General features: G+C 39.4%; 2 protein-coding genes across 2 annotated transcripts; one reads left to right on the top strand and one right to left on the bottom strand.

The window, feature by feature from the left end:
* The first annotated feature begins 10,571 nt into the window (after positions 1 to 10,571).
* Positions 10,572 to 13,214, top strand: LOC149027696 (fructose-bisphosphate aldolase 1, cytoplasmic-like). The gene is made up of 2 exons (XM_089165065.1): positions 10,572 to 10,731; positions 11,732 to 13,214. The coding sequence occupies exons 1-2, from the start codon at positions 10,704 to 10,706 to the stop codon at positions 12,778 to 12,780; spliced, it is 1,077 nt and encodes a 358-aa protein (XP_089021191.1). The 5' UTR covers positions 10,572 to 10,703; the 3' UTR covers positions 12,781 to 13,214.
* Positions 13,215 to 15,371: 2,157 nt separating this feature from the next.
* PTL (Duplicated homeodomain-like superfamily protein) lies at positions 15,372 to 17,909 on the bottom strand. Its single transcript, XM_089147241.1, is given in 2 exon segments — positions 15,372 to 16,896; positions 17,387 to 17,909. Coding segments are annotated over 2 exon segments (1,677 nt in total). The 5' UTR covers positions 17,810 to 17,909; the 3' UTR covers positions 15,372 to 15,642.
* Between the last annotated feature and the right edge of the window lie 2,494 nt (positions 17,910 to 20,403).

The raw sequence follows: 20,403 nt of genomic DNA, 5'->3' as shown, positions 1-20,403 counted from the left end.
AAACCATCCGCTAGAAGCCTAGATGTTCTGAGGATTGTAGACGATATTAGGGGATTAAGGTCAACCATGCAAGGTGCTAATGTGGTTTTCTTATCTATACTTCTTGAGTAACACCAATTCTATCACATACTTTCTAGCTGGGTTGGTAGATTCTCAACAACATAGACCCTTTTGCTCATTACCACTCCTTGGCTTTTTTATATTTATATATAGAAATTAGAAAGCCCTTTAAGCTCCATCTAAGTAAATTTATACTTTATCAAAACAAAAACCCATAACCCTAAAGTCCCATTCTAGCTTGTAAAAATGAATAGAAGATAGAGATGGATACCAAATGAAGTCCCATGCTAGTTTGCTAGAATGAAGCTGATTGGATGCAATGAAATTTGGGGGAAAATCACCCCCACTAGCATTATTTTTGTTGGGAAGAAATGTTTTTTGGGAAGCATGATCCTTGCAATCAAAAGAAAGCGACCCGAGTTTGCATAAAGCAATTGAATTTTCCATTTTTTTTTTGGGCCCAAAACACAAAACAATTGTATGGCTGGCCATTTTTATTGTTTTGTTGCCTTGTGTTTGGGTATTGATAGCATATTCCACTATAAAAACATTTACTTTTTCTTTCAAAAGTTTTGAAAACCATGCTTTGTTGTCTCGGATTTGCGACTTTATTACTCAAAAATCATGAATCAGACACTAACTTTATTATCAATCAGACAAATTTCAATATAATTATAAACAATCCAAACATATATAGCTATATAATATGTTGGGGATTTCTTTACACTAAGTTCAATCATTTAAATAATTTAATAAAATAATAAAAGAATAAATAATATATGATAAACAAACAATTAAAATAAGCATCTTTCCTTAACTCCAATCAAATTAAGGGTGCTTTGTTTATGTAAGGTGGGATTTATTGCATCAGTTAAAGTAACTTCAAAAAAAAAAGAAAAGGAGTAGAATAATTGCCTTCTTTTTAATAAATTAAAATAAATTATTTATTAAAATGCAGTTAAATATGGAGTCGGCATTACAGAAACAAAACAAAGTAATCCATCAATGAAGTCGCCACAACCACAAGGCAAGGACTCAAGGCATCAATTGTTTTGTTATACGTATTATTTTTTTTGGCAATCAAACTTTCATTAAGAGATAGGGACATAATGGAAACCTGAACATAACTTTAGTAACCAACTAGAGGAATATGGCCAATAACTCGGACCAGGAACTGAGTAGGCCTTCCGTGCTAGATTATTTTTTCTCTCACAATTTCTCCCCTTTTTTCTTTCTTTCATGATGTTTTAAAGTATTAAATGGTAACAAATCTAATCGTACAATTTTATGTTTTATTTTAATATATTTTGAATAACTTATCTATAATTGTGTTATCTACATTTTAGTCTTCTTATTAATTTACTTATATTTTTAGTCTTATATTTTTGTTGTTATCTATGGTGGATCCCACATGGGCCCATACAACGTTTATAGTGAAAATGTGTTAGTTTCGCCTGACGGAGAGATGATCTGGACTCATTATTTAGCCCCCCCGCTTCCGCCTCATGTTCAATCTTGGCTCCGCCCCTATTTCTCAAAGTATTATTATTATTGAATCTAGTTTAATCTTTATAGGTGACTACCCAACCACCCTGGTCGACCCGGGCCCGTTTTACTTTTCCCTTTATGTACTAGTTCCGTCCAACCAGCATGAATATTCAATTAGAAAATTCATATGCATCATAAAACAATGATGTAAATATGAAAAAGGTAAACAAAAAAAATTGATCATTGCATGTCAACCAAATTTGATGCTATGGATCAAAGTATATGTATTATAAAAGAAAATAAAAAATTTGAAAATATATATAAGGTACAAATGATTTGTAAACGTCTGTTGTTTTTGTTTTATACTTGAAATTATGTGTAAAATGACTCTTTACTTTAAAAAAAGAGAAAATCTATTTTTCAATTTTTTTTAGCGATAACGTCTTATAAGATATGCTTCAGCCCAAAAATCATCTTCCCACATCATAATGTAATATATTGAAAATTATTAAAATTAAAATTAACAATTGAAAAATACAATACCATATGAAATAAACTAATAAAAAAGACACTGCAGGTTTGACATCTAACCAATTAAATGATTCTATTTATGTATGGCCCTTAAATAAAATTCAGATAATATTTTTATTATGACATGTTGACCTATGCTAAATTATATGGGAAGGGCCACATTTAATGCCGTTTCATTTCCTATTAAAATATGTACATTAGTTAAAAACTTATTGAATATATTATAAACAATTTAATAGCGTATATATCTAATCTAATTATTTTGGTAGAATAGCATTAAAAACAGTATTTTAATTTCATACCGTAGACCTCACCAAATAAAAATAGCAAAACAAAACATTTTTCTGGGCATATTCTATCAATCCTACCCACTCACTAGTTGTTTCTAGACCAAGTTCATCTCCTCATAATCTCTCATATGATGCAAAATATGTTAAGAAAATTTTAAATTAAGATCATCCATTTAAAATAGTTAACTCTAAATATTAATTATAAATTGAAACAATTGAATATAATACTCAATTAAGCCATTGTATCATTCAATTTTTTTTTTTTTTTCTTCCCACATCAATTTTAAAAAAAAAAAAAAAAAAAATTCCTTTTTTTTTTTTTTTTTTTTTTTTTTTTTTTTCTCTTTTTCCCTTCCCCCCCCCCATTTTTTTTTTTTTTTTCCCCTCCCCCCCCCCCCCCCCCCCCCCCCCTCTTTTTTCTTTTTTTTTTTTTTTCTTTTTTTTTTTTTTTCCCCACGCCTTGCCTTAAAAATATTTCTCTTTTTTTTTTTTTAATAAATTAATCTTTTTTTTTTTTTTTTATTCCCCCCCCCCCCACCGAGGGAATATAATGAGAGCAGAGGCAAGGATCCTCTTCCTTCTTCTTTAATCATCCCAAATATCTTCTCTCTGATATTTTTATTTATGTATTTTCTCTCTGCCCATATATTATTGTGTCTTTCTTTTCTCTTAGTTGTTATTATTGTTTCTTCTTTTCTCTTATTTCTGATTTTCTATTCGTGGTTCTTCATAACCCGCGGTTCGCGTTTTTTCGTATGCTCGTTTCAGTTCCCTTCACTCGGGAATTCCTTGGGGTTTGTTTGTTTGGTTTAGGGTGTATATCTACTTATAGTATGCTCTGATTGCCACTTGGTGGATCCTTCCTCGAAATAAGTAAGATATTGTTTTTCATCCTCGGAGGTCCCAGTCCTTTCCGTGGTTTCTTTTCGGGTATCCTGAGGTGTATTGGGTGATTTGCATGTCTGGAAATTTTGTCTAGGAGTCCGGTTTTTGCGGCCGCTTGTTCCCTCCGCCTTTCCGGATTTTCCGGTGCATTTTGGTTCAACCATATCTGTGGAGATAACTCGAGACAGTTTCCGTGATAGTGGGAGTTATTCTCCCAACAACAGGTTCGTGATAGAAGCAATGGCGAAAAAATTGACATCGGCAGTTTGCGGCACGAAATTCTCATTATGGAAATGAAGATGAGGCATTATTGATAAAAGATAAGCCGAGCCATCGTGTTCGGCCGCGGTTCCGCACGGTGCGTGATGCGATCGCTCTTTCGATTTGCATTTAGCATTATCGATGATATTTTAGCGGGCATGAGAACTCGGAGGTTTGGGATCACCTCATCAAATTGTATGAGCCAAATCACTTCACCTCATCAAATTGTAGATAAGGTAGAACATCTCAGGGTGCGTTGAAGGAGGGATTCTTTCGGTAATCGAATGGCGCCAAGGATAGATTGGAACATAGTGATGCTTGGATCTTGGATTCGGGAGCAACATGGCACATGACCTCTCGCAGAGTTGGTTTCAAACTTATGAACCTATCTCTCGGTGTCTGTGTACTGGGAAATGATCATGCCTTGGAGATTGTTGGAGTTGGCACCATCAAGTTGAAGATGTACGATGGTATGGTACGCACTATTCAAAATGTGCGGCATGTGAAGGGCTTAAGAAGAATCTATTGTCTTTGGGACAATTAGATGAAATTGGGTGCAAGACACGCATCCAAAATGGAATGATGAGGATCGCAAAGGAGCGCTAGTTGTAATGAAAGCTGAGGGGCGCCGCATTTGTACGGTAATGGGAGAAACATGTCCTGGAGGCGTAGCATCGGTTGCATCAACCGGTCGCGAAGAGATGACAAAAGTGTGGCATCGAAATTGGCCCACATGTCGAGCAGGGTTGAAGGTTCTCGCAGCGATTACTCCCGGTCTCCGGTTTCATTACCCTTTTGTGAGCACCGTGTTACAAGCGCGTAGTTGAAGTTCAATGCATCCGATTCCGGAGTAAGTATTCTGAATTAGTTCACTCGATGTATGGCAGCACCGGTTACATCTCCGGGAGGAGCAAGGTACTATGTATCTTTCATTGATGATTATTCCGAAGATGTTGGGTGTTTCCTATCAAGAAGAAGTCGATGTGTTTTCAGTTTTCAAAACATTCAAAGCGCAGTTGAACGAACCGAGAAGAAAATCAAGTGCCTCGGACGCAATGCGGTGAATATCGGGATGACTTCTTTGAGTTTTGTAATCAAGAAGGCATCAAGAGACAACTCACGGTGGCTTACACTCCTCACGATGGAGTAGCGAGCGGTTGAATAGAACTCTACTCGAAGAACGAGAGCCATGTTGAGAACCGCGTATGGCTAAGTCCTTTGGGCGTGCCGTCACCGCTGCTATGTGATTAATCGATCACCAACAAGATCGATTGATTTGAAGACACCGATGGAGATGTGGACTCGGCGCCGCTTGATTATTCACCCGCACACATTTGGGAGTCCTGTACGTGATGTATCATCCCCAGAAATTTCGGTTGGATCCAAAATCCGTAATGCATTCTTGGGAAATGCCGATGGAGTCAGGGGTATCGATCGTGGGATCCCACCGCCACAAAGTCGTCATCGGAGATGTCATTTTTGCAGATAGCCGCAGGAAGATGTGAGTAGCATTTCAATAGAAATTCCGAGAGTACAATAGTTCAGAGGAAGAGAGTCCAATCCGAATTCTTCGGGCGGAATCGAAAATGAGACAAGTACCGTTGAGTCTACAATTGTAGAAGTTCGACGGTCACCTCGTGAAAGACATACACCAACCTCGGCTCTGATTATATTATGGAGAGCAACATTGCATCCGTCTTCTAACAAGATGGTGAGCCATCAACATTCGTGAGAGCGATTGATAGCTCAGCGTCACTTTGATGGCAGCTATGCAGAAGACTAAGCTCTTCATAAGAATAAGACGTGGGAGCTTGTACCTTTACCGCACGGAAGGAAGCCCATTGGTAACAAATGGGTTTACAAGATCAAACACGTTGATGATCAAGTAGAGCGGTATCGTGCAGAATGGTGATCAAAGGATATGCTCGTGGAGAAGGTGTCGATTTCACATAAATCTTTTCTCCGGTTCGACTTACTCCGTCCGATAGTTCGCACTTTGTGCTACGTTTGATCTACATCTTGAGCGGTTAGATGTAACCGCATTTCTTCATGGAGATCTTGAAGAAGAAATCTATATGCTCCAACCTAGGTTTTGAAGAACCGAGGGGACTTGGTTTGCTGTTGAACAAATCTCTATACGGCTTAAAACGCGCCAAGATGTTGGTATAAGAGATTTGATTCCTTCATATTGAGCCTTGGATACAACGACTTGCTTCGCACCCTTGTGCGTATTCAAGAGGTTTGGTGATGATGATTTCATCATTTTACTGTTGTATGTCGATGATATGTTGGTGTCGTGCCCCAACAAAGATCATCGCGATTAAGGCTCGCTTGGCTGGGAATTTGAAATGAAGGATCCGGGACCCGCACAAGATTCTAGGGATGCAAATTCACCGAGACATAAATAACAGGAAGATTTGGCTATCTCGGAAGAGTTACTTAAGGAAAGTCTTGCGCCGCTTCAATATGCAAGACTCGTAAGCCAATTTCTACTCCTCTTCCCGTTAATTTCAAGTTATCCTCAAGTATGTGTCCTAGCAATGAAGCAGAGAGGATGGAGATGTCTCGAGTACCGTATGCATCAAGCAAAGGGGAAGTCCGATGTTCGCTATGATATGTACAAGACCGGACATTGCACATGTAGTGGGAGTGATTAGTCGGCATATGGCGAATCCAGGACAAGAGCATTGGATTATAGTGAAGAGGATCCTAAGATACATTAAAGGAACCTTGGATGCCGCTTTATGTTATGGAGGATCCGAATTTAGTCACGAGGATATGTTGATTCCGATTTTGCGGGGATCTTGATAAAAGGAAATCCACTACTAGCTATGTGTTTACAATTGCGGAGGAGCCGTGGAGTCGGGTATCTAAACTACAGACAGTTGTAGCACTCGTCTACAACATGTGAGTATATGGCGCTACACAAGCTTGTAAAGAAGCAATCTGGATAAGAAGATTCATGGAAGAACTTGGGCACAAACACGAGAAGATTCTCTTGTATTGTGACAGGCCGAGTGCCTTGCACATTGCAAGGAATCCAACTTTTTCATTCCAGGACAAAACACATAGAAGTACAATATCATTTTGTTCGTGAAGTGGTGGAAGACGGAAGGGTGGATATGCAGAAAAATCCACACGAAAGAGAACCTAGCGGATGCATTGACAAAAGCAATCAATACCGACAAGTTCATTTGGTGCAGATCCTTGTATGGCTTGATAGAGACATAGACAGCATGGTGGTGGCAAGATAGAGACTAGTGTGGAGATTGATTGGTTCTCAATCTAATCTCCAAGTGGGAGATTGTTGTAATATTAGTCCCACATCGACTGATGTGGGAATATGTGGAGAGGAAGAGGCTATAAAAGAATGCCTCTTCCTTCTTCTTTAATCATCCCAAATATCTTCTCTCTTGGATATTTCTTTATTTATAGTGGAGTTTTCTCTCTTGCCCATATATTATTGTGTCTTTCTTTTCTCTTAGTTGTTATTATTGTGTTCTTCTTTTCTCTTATTTGCTGATTGTTCTATTCGGTGGGTTCTTCCGCTTTTAAAAAAAAAAAAAGATAGATGAAAATAAGGGGGGGGCCCCCCCCCTTTTTACCAAAAAATAAAAAAGATAGATGAAAATAATGAGATTTTGGATTAGATGAATGTTATGTGTCCATATTCGAATCTTATGGTTACAGATTCATGAACTTCACTATAGTTTTTTCTCTCAATGGAGGGGTAGACTTGAATGCTGTGTGTCAAATGCGCAACATCATCTACTGGTCAAGGTTGAGATTTCGACCCTCCGTCTAGCAGATGATTAAAAACGAGACAGACGGTTAAGATCAAAATCTCGATGGTTGACAATATTGCAGACTAAAGTGAAAAATCTTGCCCTAGATTTGGAGGGAAAAGGTGAAGTCTAAAAAGTAATCACCCGTGACCGTGAGCAACTAACCTGTCGCCCTCACTCACGTGTTTTATTTTTTTCTTTTTTGCCCCTCCGCAACTGCAACTCGCTAATAATGACAATTGCTTATCTCCGGTGTAGGGAATCTTCCAAATTCCCATCCAGAGGTCTTGGCCCACTAGCTACCATATCCGAATCCAAACCCAAACCCAAACCCGTGGGTTTTTATTTTCTAAAGAAATTTCTCTTCATTTTCCTTGTTGGCTTTTTCTGCTTTACAGGGAACTTGGGTCCGCCGTTAACCTAGAGAATAGAGAAAGAACCTGGGCCTCTATGGATTTCAGCCCTGAGAACCTGGATTTTGCTGGCCCAAAGCGAGGAGGCCCATAGATCTCAAACCCGACCCGAGTCGAAACCCAGATACGTGTAGAACGGAGAACCGGGTTGCAAAGATCAAAGCTGCCTTGTTAGTTGTTAGTTTTACTAAGAAAAGACAAAAAAGGTCAGAACTCACAAGTCACAACTGCCTGGGCAAGAAGCTGACGTGTAAAGCGACTTGTATGAAATTTTAGGTGGTAAATTATTTGGATTTTTGTTCGCGGCTGCGCGGGTATCCATCCGCGCAGCCGTCAGAATGTGCCATGTGGAATAGAAAAATTGAACGGTTTAGATTCTTTCACTAATTTTTTATATTTAAAATGTTTTATAAATTACAATTATTCGTCCCTTATACTTTCTAAATTTACAAAATCAATCCTGCTCATCTCGGTGTGAACAAAATCCTAAACCGGATTTACAAACTCCTCTTCACCAGAAATCACCGATGGGCAACATAAGAGATAAACCGGATTTACAAACTCCTCTTCACCGGAAATCACCGATGGGCAACATGAGAGAGATTTTCGTGAACTCAGGAGGAGAAAAGACTCTCACCTTGCATATCCCATGAAGCTTAACCGTGAACTCCAACCAACAGATAAGAGTAATCAAGCTCTTTCTCTAATTACCCATTCCATTACCTGTCACAATGTAGCAGATATTCAACTTAGTAATGTATCTCTAAAAGCACTCAACCAAGATTGAAGAGGTTCATTAGGTGGCGTAGTGGTTCTTTTGAGCATTTAAGCAAACATATGGTGTGCATGGAAGATATCGCCTCTATGAACGGGAAATCCGTTGCTCATCCAGAGGCAGACAAACGGGTTGTCCTCTGGCAAGCTTCTCAATCTTGTAAGACAAGCAGTTCCTAGTTTCCTCTTCCTCCCGAAGCTCTTGGTTTGGTGTCCCACAAAAGAAACATCTGGATTTTGGGTGCTGAAGCCGAAAGAAGAAGAAGAGATAATTTGGTAGAATGGTGGGAAAATGAGTCTTCTACATATAACGGTTCTCCGTTGCTGATTTCTGTTGCTATTTTTAGGAGTTGATCGAGTGTAAAGTAGTTAGCTATTTTGTGGAGGTTGAGTCCCGTTTGAGAAGTTGTTTTGTTTTTAATTTTTATAGGACTGTTAGTTATGGTTTTCTGGTTTTGAAGTCTACATAGAGTCTCTTTAAAAATGCATTAAAGCTGGTCTTTGGTAATCGATTAAGTGAAGAGTATTCTGGAGTTTTTCCTATCACTCTGTTCTTGCTCGTCTTCTTTCCTTTTGTTCCAACAGTTATGCCTTCCCTTTACACCACAAACCCACTACATTCATTCTACTAAATTGATCTGTTGCTAGAAAATCTCTCTCATGTTGCAACTTTGAAAAAAAGTCACCAGAGGAGCCCATCGGTGATTTTTCGGTGAAGGCAAAGTGAACACTGGAGAGATTCGAGGAGTTTGTAGTTTACAATTTGATTCTCATGGAGATGAACAGGGATTGATTTTGTAAATTTAAAAAGTATAAGGGACGAATAATTGTAATTTATAAAATATTTTAAATATAAAAATTTAGTGAAAGAATCTAAACCGTTCATTTTCTCTATTCCACATGGCACATTCTGACGGCTGCGCGGATGGATACCCGCGCAGCCGCGAACAAAAATCCAAATTATTTCCAGAAACATGGCTTGGGGTGTGCGTAGAGAAGAAAGCCGCATAATCAGGGGCGGAGCAAGATTGAATGTTAGGGGTGGAATATATGTGGGCCAATGATAGACCTCCACGGAGATCTCACAATTATAAGTAAATTATAAAAAATATATTAAAATAAAGTAAAGACTAAAATTGTGGGAGAAAAACTTTAAAAAACTTAAAATAAAGTAAATAAATGCTTATGGCTGAAATTTTAAACGAGATTTAAATTTCGATTAATATGAAATGAAATTTTAGGAGAAAAACTTAGAATTAAAAATAAAAATAAAAATCAATGATTATGATTAGATATGATAAAAGCAATGGAACGAGATTTAAATTGCTATTAGTAGAATAAAAAATTTAGGAGAAAAAAAAAACAACGGAAAACAAATTATACTATATGAAAAGAATACTAGAAATTGAGTGTGAGAAAGAGAGGAATAATTTGAGAAAGAAAGAATGAATACTTGATAACTGTGGAGAAGATTTAGGAAAATTCTAATATCTGCTAACTACTCCACTATTGTATAATTCGTGTGAGAAAAAGAAAAAAAGAAAAAATAGGAATAAAAGAGGAGATTAATGAGATAATAAATAGGAATAAAAATATATAAGAATATATAGAGAGAAATTCATGGATCGTTAGTTAATTTTTAATTAGAATTTAACCTTTTATTTCTTAAAATTAGGGATTTAATGAAAACTAAGTGGATAATGATTAAGAGTGACATTTGTACCCATTATCTTTATCTTAAATTTTTATTTTTAATTTTTAAAGGAGAGCCAAATAGTAGTATTCCACATGTAAAGTGAGAGAAATAACAAAAAAAAAATATAAGTATAATTTAAAATTTAAAAAAATTCAAGGGCCATCCAACGGGGCTCCGCCACTGCAGCATAATATAGAGCGTTTTCATAACGTACGTCCTAGATCTTTTTCGTTCATGAAAAATATCGTATCTTGACCGTACGTGTTGGGGACTCGTTTTAAGGCGCGTCACACAAAGCGTCCACCATATTGACAATAACAACGTTACAACGCTTTTCTTTCCTCACTTACCCGTCTTTGTCGCGCAGGCTCGCGCTCACCTAAATGGAAACCGAACCCCAATTGTCTCCTCTTTATATACGCTTTTCTTCTGTTGTCTTCTCCAGAGCTTCTCTCCTGTGCTTCTTCATTGCGAGAAACGAAAATCTCTCTCAGCTTCCAGTCTTCGACACATCTCAAACATGTCTTGTTACAAAGGCAAATACCATGGTAATGGTCTACTTCCTCGGTTCATTCTCTCTTCTACTTATGGTTTCTATTGGGTTTGTTCTTGGTTTTTTTGTGTTTTAATGTCTTTTTCATCGTCACATATTGCTAGAGTAGCTAAAATACTTGTCAATGGGGGTACTGGGCTTTGTTGTTGATCTGGGTTTCGCCCTTTTTTTCTCACTTGACTTCATTTAGTTGGTGGTTATTGGATCTGGGATCCTTTTTGCTTGTTAATTGGTTCTATTTGTTCAGATCTTCTATTGGATTTTTGGGATTTTTTCTTCAACATGTTATGTGTTATCTTTGTTCTTACTTGGATTAAGTAGTTAGTGCGGTGTTTTCTATTTGGGTTTGAACATTAGGCGATTCTAGTGTTCGATAGATTGCATTGACTGGTAGGAACTGAGATCGGCTTTCTTTCTTCTTCGTTCTCTTTAGTTATTTATCTGTGCTATCATGAGCCAAGCAACATGTAGAGATAAGTACTAGAAATAAATCGGGCAATTCGCTGTGATGTTCAATTGTTCATGAAGATTGGATCTTTCAAAGATTCTATTTTCTGATCCAACAGGCTATAGAGTTAAAGATAACAGAGTGTCAATGTTTTGGGCATCCTCGTTTGTCTTCCTGAGTCGAAAGCTATAGACTATGGAACAATTAGGTTAGGGGAATGTCCTAACTGGTTTGGCCAGCAGTATGGCTTGATTTATTATCCTTAAAGAGAGTTCATATGCCCAGAACACTGTCTTTTATCACATAGCATAAATCACAGTAGCACTTAAGAATCATAATTTCTCGATCTTTCAGAATCCCTATTTGTGCTTGTAGGTTGTAGTTTCGATCTCGATGATATTGCTTACTGATCCCTTATTCTGTTCTCTTTAATAATTTAATGGGTTTGAATATTCCATGTTTCTGATCTTTTGATTCGATGCATTATCCACTTTGAATTGCTGAATTACTTTCAATTGTTGGGCGATCCTTCTTTGATTTGTTGCAGATGAACTTATCGCCAATGCTACCTACATTGGCTCCCCTGGTAAGGGTATCCTTGCCGCTGATGAGTCCACTGGGACAATTGGCAAGCGTCTATCCAGCATCAATGTCGAGAACGTTGAGTCCAACAGGCGGGCACTTCGTGAACTCCTCTTCTGCACTCCAGGTGCTCTCCAGTACATCAGTGGTATTATCCTCTTTGAGGAGACCCTCTACCAGAAAACTGCTGCTGGTAAGCCTTTCGTCGATGTCATGAGGGAAGCTGGTGTTCTTCCTGGCATCAAGGTCGACAAGGGTACAGTTGTGCTTGCTGGAACCAATGGTGAGACCACTACCCAGGGGCTTGATGGCCTTGCACAGCGGTGCCAGAAGTATTATGAAGCTGGTGCTCGGTTTGCCAAGTGGCGTGCCGTGCTCAACATTGGCCCAAATGAGCCATCTCAACTGGCCATCAATGAGAACGCCAATGGATTAGCACGTTATGCCATCATCTGCCAGGAGAATGGTCTAGTTCCAATTGTTGAGCCAGAAATTCTCGTGGATGGTTCTCATGACATCAACAAGTGTGCTGAAGTTTCGGAGCGTGTCCTTGCAGCTTGCTACAAGGCACTGAATGACCACCATGTCCTCCTAGAGGGAACTTTGTTGAAGCCCAACATGGTAACCCCTGGATCAGAGTCAAAGAAGGTAGCTCCAGAGGTTGTGGCTGAGTACACCGTGCGGACCTTACAGCGCACAATGCCTGCAGCAGTCCCCGCCGTGGTGTTTTTGTCTGGTGGACAGAGTGAGGAGGAAGCATCTCTGAATTTGAATGCCATCAACGCATTCCAGGGTAAGAAGCCATGGGCCCTAACATTCTCCTTTGGACGTGCCCTGCAGGCGAGCACACTTAAGGCATGGCAAGGGAAAGAGGAGTTGGTTGAGAAGGCACAGGCTGCCTTCTTCAAGAGGTGCAAGGCAAACTCCGAAGCAACCCTTGGTGTCTACAAGGGAGATGCTGGAGCTGGAGAAGGTGTCTCAGAGAGTCTCCATGTCAAGGACTACAAGTACTGATCAAGTTTTGGGTCCTCACCTTAATTTCAATGCTTATAAGATAGGAAAGAGGAGATGGGGTGAGCAATTGGAGGTTCCTCTTTGTAGGGGGGTAAAGAGGTTTATTTCTTTTGTTTGGTAGAGTTCGGTGAATAAGTTTGTAGGGTTTTTGATTGCTTGAACTTGTGTATCAGTTCCGGTTGCTACTTTGTGATGGGCTCTGCCTTTCGCCAAAATTGGTGCTAGTAAATAACTACTCTCTGAGTTTGCTCATCTCATGCATTCGTATGCTCTTGACATGTTTTCTTTCCTAGCTGTATATGATGTTTGCCTGATCATCACAGTTGCCACTGTTGAACCTTTCTTGTCGATCATCATGGACACCAAAGTGCAGGGGAAAAATAAACCAACATCATGTGAGCTTCCAAAACTGAGATAGATCCTCATTCCTCAATGCTTTCATTGCAGATTTAGTTCTAGTTCGGCAGCACTGATTCTTTTAGGTCTGAGATTTATTGTTATCATAAGATAAATCCTCAATTTAAAATTTTTCTGTCTCTCTCTTCTTTTTTAGTTTTAAAAGTTGACGTAAAGTCAGTCTTTGGCCCACTCTTGGTCCATAGAAATGTGACTTGAAAACTCACCAGAGGCAACACGTCGCTTCTGCCATCGCCTTCTAGGCAAATAAGCTTTTTCATAGGCTCTTTCGAGCAGAGCATCAAACATGCCATGAAATTTGTTTATGGGATTAAAATACAGAGAGCACTGTACGGCAATGTATGAGATCCATGCGATTTCAACCCTTTGATTAATCTATAGCATAGACCAAAACGAATTATCCAAAAGATATGCTATGCATAGATATTATTATTATAAGTGGCCTTATATCTGAAAAAACAGAAAAGAAAAATTATAAGTGGGCTTTAAATATGTATATGTTCTAGCCATTTTTTTTTTGGTAATGTCTATCTAAACATCTGTGGGCTAGGCAAGTAACATTCGTGATTTTTTTCTTTCGAGTCTGGGCCAACTTATACGCACCTTAATCACATCTTGAGAGTGGTCAAGATTGGTAGATGTCTACTTATAATTTAGATTAAAGTTGAACTTCACTCCTAGTCTAGAAAAGATTCAATTAAAAACTCTGACTTCCTATTTGAAAGTATAGATTTTTTACTAACTAAACCACCCTCAAGACTAATACCCGTGACTTGTTAAAAGAATCATCCCTCAAACACAGTTAAGAACCCATGGAAAACTTGTGTTATTTCTTTCTTTGTTGACATGGTTGATGAAAATTTTGAACATGATCGACAAAATGCTGAACAGGTCTATTACACAAGGAAAATTCTCTTTTTCACTTTTTCCCGGTTAATAAGTTCTGTTGATTGGAAGTTGTTTGCTGGTACTATCTTCATTTGGATTTTAATTATATAACAGTAACTTCCTTATTCTTTTCCTCAAATCGTTTGGTTGGCTCCACCATTCCAAATTTCAGCAAGAGGGTAAGGTTTGGAATGATCGAAGGAACAAATTAAACTCAAAAATGGATTCAAGTCAAGCCATGCTACCTTAGCAGGTCAGGTGTCAGGAGCTGTAAACTTGCAAAGGAACGAAAACGTGAAGGAAAGAAGAAAAAAAGCAAAGAAGCTTTTGATTTAGAAAGTCAAGAACTTCCCAGTTTGAGGAGGGAAACCTGAGCAAGTGAACAGGGAAGATGCATGTATGAGAAGGGAGGAGTGGGGGAGGGGGAGAACCATTTGTATTATTTGTTCAGTACAAACTGAGATGTCAAATCAAACATAAGCATCTCTCTGTATTTGTCATTCTCTCACCCTCTGTGGGAGAGAAATGGAGCCACTGTTCAACCTTGCCACCCAGGGGTGGTTGGGTGGTTCTGGCACCACCATCACACTAGTGCTTTCCTGTGATGTCTACCATGCTTTGCCCCCAAACGTCTGGATTCCACCCATGAAGCCTCGCTCTTAGAGGAGTTGTCCCTTGAAGGAAACAGACCGGAGGTTCCTATATCTGACATAATCAACCGACAACACATCACTAACTGATGGGAAATATAAACTTTTGAAGGAGAACATGATTGATTTGAAGTATATGGCTTTTTCTCTTGCTCTACTAACTAAATAACAAAGATCAAGATGGTCTCCACTTATCCGTTCAGAAGAAGACACTTCTTAGTTACTTGAAGGATAGGGGAACACGGCAGCTGGTTGCTTTATTTGAACCATAGACCCTGTGGTCAAGGTTTTACAGTACGTGATTCAGCAAGCACTAAATGGAATTCTTTAGAAATTAGAACCCATTTGGACTTTAAAGGAAGGAAAGATCAGACCTGAAAAAGGAGTACACTTAAAAAAAAAAAAAAAAAACTGCTACACTGCATTAATTAAGCGAATATAACCTCTTAAAAGCTGTGTTTGCATGAATCTTCCATGCGACATGATGAACCTTGGAAAGTTTTCTCAGGTTTTCCATTATAGGAGTAAGCTTACGTGTAACAGGTCACCACTTGACGCATAAGATAAGAACAGAAAGACCCTAACTTGACAGTATTTGAATCTTCTTGTTATGATCCCATACCATTAACACGCAGATTGATTCCATGGGTTACGGAAGTGGTAAGATCTTGCTCAAAGCTTCCAGTCTCCTGAGAGAGTTAAGAACTAACAGCCATTCACATTAGATTCTACATAAAATTAATCCTCTAGTCGGCCGTTAATTTGCCCCACCCCTACAGACACACAAACCCATTTCCCGGATAAGAAAGTTAAGTACTTTGTCAATTCCCATCCCTCTCTTCAAGAACACGATAACAGATGAAAAGAAAAAGAGAAGAAAAAGTCCTACTTGTTAATTCCAGAAAAATTAAGAGTTGTCGTCTCCTTTGTTGAGCTTGACATCGTAGTTTTGCCACAAGGGTTCCTCTTCAGCCATCAGGTACCGAAAGCAGCTGTCATGCACTGCAGTACGTGAATTAGAGTTAGAGGGTGAAGGAGAGGTCTCTGGAACTTGTTCTTCTTGTGTTCCCTGTCTGAAAGGTAGATGAAGAATATTATGGAAGGAAGCCCTTGTTCTGGAATTCTGTTTTAGTCCCTTAAGGTTGTTGCAGTACTCCATGCTACTCCTACTACCCATATTGTTGCTAATGTTAATACTCTCCCATTTGTCATTGCAGCTCTTTGCACTGCGGTTGTAACCCAAGCAAGCCATCTTAGACGATACTTCCTCCCACAGCATTGCATTTGAGCCCCCAGTTTCCTGAAAGCTCGACTCCATATTGCTTTTTAGTTTAATCAGGCATGATATCTCGTGTTCCTCCCAACCACTACCACAGTTATTATTATTTGCTGAGCAATCATTTAGGGTCTCGCTTCCATTTTCATCCTCAGGTGATAAAGCCTTGGGTTCTCTAGCAGTAAATTTGTGCAAGGCATCCATTAGGGCAGCATCTCGAGCTTCGACCCAAGCTCGTTCGTGAGCCCAAAATTTGTATTCTCTATCCAAACGGGCCGTCTCTTCCTTCCTCCATGCTTCTTCTCTAGATATCCTCTCTTTTTCTTTGCTTTCAAGAGTCTTCAGCATCTTCTCCAGCCACGCCTCTTGTTTCTCCACTAGCTTCCTCATCTGTAAGTCCACGAAGTCTCTTATCTTCACCTTCCAACTCCTGCGACCCCGCTTTTGACTCTGGTTAACGTTGTCTTGCATCTTCAGCTTCTTTTTCTCAACCGAGTCGTCCGAGGAAGAAGTGTCGAAATCCGAGGAATTAGAAAGGCTGAGGCTTTCACAGTGCTTCTGCTGTGATTGTGAGGCTTCTTGTACTAGCTGATTCGCTTGTTGGGGGTTGCTGTCATTGCTTGTGGGTTGAAATCGAAAGGTCTCTGAGGCTGCTGTCACTGGTGGTGGAGGTGGAGTGCTGTTTGTTTCTTTTTCTGTATCTCCATAGAGAGCTTCAAGTTGACGAAAGAACCTGTAATGTTTCCCATCTTGTCTTCCAGCTTTACTCTCCTTGGTCTTCTTGTAGTACTTGTACAAGTTCTCGAACTTTTCTCTACATTTTTTCCCACTCCTTTGGTACCCGTGTTCCTCTGCCATTATCCTGCAACACCCAAAGAAAACTCACTCAACCAAGTTAAAACAAATGTAAGTGTATACATACAGAAAAAGTCCCTGGCTAACTATCATAATCATATTCACTTCTTGATATCTGTTTATTAAAAAAAACTTGAAATATAGAACTGGAATAAAATAAAAACGCTAGCAAACGCTGCGATCTAGGTTCACGGAGGTGTCTCACACATGGATACTTAAATTAAGTTTTGAATAAGTCAGCAGATTTCTCTCCTCCCTTACATAAATAGTAAGAACCAATACAGAGAGAGAGAGAGAGAGGGGAAGAGGGGGGAAGGAGGTACTCACTTGCGCTTCTAGTCTAAGTTCTAATTAAGTAAACTTCATGGAGCTGTCATTCCCCGAAAACGAAAAACAGTAAGAAAAGAAAGAATGCTTGAATGTCCAAGGTAATAAGGGAAAAGAAAACCAACAGGAGAAGAAGAAACACTCACTGATCATGCTGGTTAGAACACACAAGATGTTGTAGTTGTTTACATACCTAGAGAACTTCATCCCATAAAGGTCCTTTTTGATTAGCTTCCTTGAACTTGGGATCCAGAAGAGATCTGATCTCCAGAAGGGTGAGGGTTTCTTGCCTGGGCCACCTACCATTCCCTCCATCACCTCCATTAATGCAGGTTTCTTTTTCAGAAGTAGAAGGAGCTGCATCTGCTGCAGTAGAAGTTGAGGTGGAATGATGATCAGGATGATGAAAATCCACAACTCGAAGAGGCAACACACCCTCGCCTGCTACCTGGTGACCACCCATCATCATCATCATCTCAAAATGCTGGCGGTTTGATAGATCCCCATTGCCGGAGAGGTGGTCAGCATGAGCAGCTTGGGAAACTGCCGGAAAAAGCGTTCTTCCACCCATCAACTGTCGCAGATCCGGCAGCCCGTAGTGCTCACCCATCTCCATTAGCACAAAGAGAGAAAGAGGAAGAGTGGGTTTGTGTGTGCAAAATGAGCGGCACAATCGGATCGTGTCGTCCACGATAAGATGGAATTTATGCTATACAGGAAACGTTGGTCCCATCACCCATCCCTCCCTCCCTCCCTCCCCCCCCTCTTTTCTGAGATTCAATAGTTTCTCTCTCTTTCTTCTTCGGTTCCTCATAACAATTTCTCATTTCTCTCTCTCTCTCTCTCTCTCTCTCTCTCTGAGAAACATTACATTACATTACAGTATAGTGTTATTTATCTTTTTGGAGGGGGTGGGGGTGGGGTAACTGGGTAAGACAACTACATACATACATACATTATAGAGCAGAGATCTAGTACGTAATTACAGTAGGGTGGGTTGGGCTTGTTGGAATGGAAAAGAGACGAAAGGGGTAGAGAGAGATGGAGAGTGAGGGATAGGATAGACATACGTTACATGAAACTAACTAGACAAGCGAACGTGTGTGATCACAAGACGACACGGATGGAAATCCAAGGAGGTCTCTGCTAGTAACGTGACGCGTGTACAGTGATATTGTATGTCACAGCTTTGACCTTTTATTGACCGGCCCCACTCTCCCTCTCCGCCTTGTTCCCCCCTCTTCCCTGTAGTTTATTCCTCCGTGTGTTACACCGGGAGGCGGGAGGGAGGAAGATTTTAATGTTTAATGCGGGGGTTGCTTGTATTGTATGCGTGGCCACTTCACACCAGTGCTGGTGCTGGCTACTCATGAAAAACCCTAGCTTCATCTCCACTTTTTATTTTAATCCTTTTTTTATTTTTATTTTTTATAATACTTTATTATTTTAACCTTTTCATTTTAGCTATTGGCTAATATTTTCTATATCCCAAGTTGAGCTAGCTGCGCTCACTCTTTTTCTCTTTTTGGGTAAAGAACTTGAAGAATATTGTGAGCTACAGTTGAGGAGTCTAATTCTATAAGAGAGAGGTATTATCCCGCTCGAAGAAGATAGTGTCTTTTGGGATAGGGCCTCCGTACATGCATTACTCTCCCTAAAATCATATTGGACTTTACATTCAATGAACTTAGATTTTAGATGGATAATATCATCTCATACCGCGAGGTTGTCCAATGGGCATTGAGTTTCTTGTGCCTTAATCGACTTGATCAACACGGCACGGTCAGATTCTAGAATCACAAAATCATATCATTCTCCCCGTGTGTAGAGCATTTCATCTCTTAATGCCATGGCTTCGGCTTCAAGAGGAGTTTGGGTTTGGGCTGGTTAAGAGACCGCCAACTTACATTACCCCTCAAAATTCCTAGTAATTAATGATGCCCAATCCACACTTGCCTTAGTTTCCTTTCATAGCAGTGTCTGAATTCAATTTCACTCAGCCATGATCAGGAGGCTTCCACTCCAATCTTTTCTCCTTTTCTTGTATTTGAATTTCCATCGTGGATGGTTTGTTGGCTTCTATGAAATCTCCTAGTTGTGATATTGCTCTATCAATAGTCCATTGGGGAGATGATCTTCTTGTTAAATATGAGGTTATTTCTTAAAATTAAAATCTGCTATATTAGAAAAGCCACCAAACTAGAAACTTGATTGAAATCTTTTCCCATTGATTTTTTCAAAGAGTTCCATGATTGTATCCATCTATGCACTTCAACGTCTTCATCTAGAAGAAACACAAATGACAAGTGAGAGCCAAACCACATTACAAGTGCGAAAGGACAAGCCAAGAAAATGTGGTTCTCTATTTCAACACTTACTCCACATTGAGACAACGTGGATTCACATCAATATTCTTGATTTGAAGGCCTTCTACTGTTGTTAGGCTTTTCTCACACACCCTCCATAACAATTGTCTACTTTTTTGGGGAGCCTTACATGATCATATTGAGTCTCAAACTTCATCCTCCACCTGTAGCCACAATTTCTGTCATGAAAAAGAGGCCTTTTGCTTTAATTCCTCCAATCTCTATTTGCAAAGTATGTCATATGCAAACTTCATTGAAAATTGACCATTTGAATATGCTCCTTAGAATTGTGAGAGTTGGACCGTGCTCATTCTTGGATACATGTTATATAGATGTTATTAAAATGTGTACATTCAACTACCTTAAGTGAAACAAAATTGGTTTTTTTTTTGATGAATTAATCCATGTTTTGAGCAGCTAGGGTTTAAGAGGTTTAATGGACATGGCATACATCCAATGACGGGCACTACATGCACCACTATGTCAGACGCACCTAGGGCAGAGCCAAGATTCAACATTGGGAGGAGGCCTATAATGACATTTCTACCCCCCCCCCCCCCCCAAACCCAAGTTGAAGATAACTCTGCCAATGGACGCACCACACAAGTAAGATCTAAGTTGAGGGTAAGGATGAAGGACGACTACGAGGTGCAAACTTTCTTACATTTCTTGGATATAATTGTCATTTTACCCTGTTTTGGAATTAGAGTGTATTATTTTCTACATGCTCTCTTCATCAAATACTTTATGACTTAAAGAAAATATCGATTTATGTGGCAAATCAAATTTTTCCATCCCAACTTTTTGGTGCTGCATCCACCTCAGTTTAGTGGAGACAGTTACC

This window comes from Hakea prostrata, chromosome 1 (assembly GCF_041222555.1).
Source record: "Hakea prostrata isolate BN-2017 chromosome 1, UWA_Hpros_2, whole genome shotgun sequence".
Taxonomy (NCBI): Eukaryota; Viridiplantae; Streptophyta; class Magnoliopsida; order Proteales; family Proteaceae; genus Hakea; species Hakea prostrata.
This window is presented reverse-complemented; position numbering and strand designations above follow the sequence as displayed.

Bases quoted from the DNA above. Each gene is read 5' to 3' on its own strand.
- LOC149027696 (XM_089165065.1), top strand. From the start codon at position 10,704: ATGTCTTGTTACAAAGGCAAATACCATG. The intron at 10,732-11,731 runs GTAATGGTCTAC...GATTTGTTGCAG, and splicing joins TTACAAAGGCAAATACCATG to ATGAACTTATCGCCAATGCT.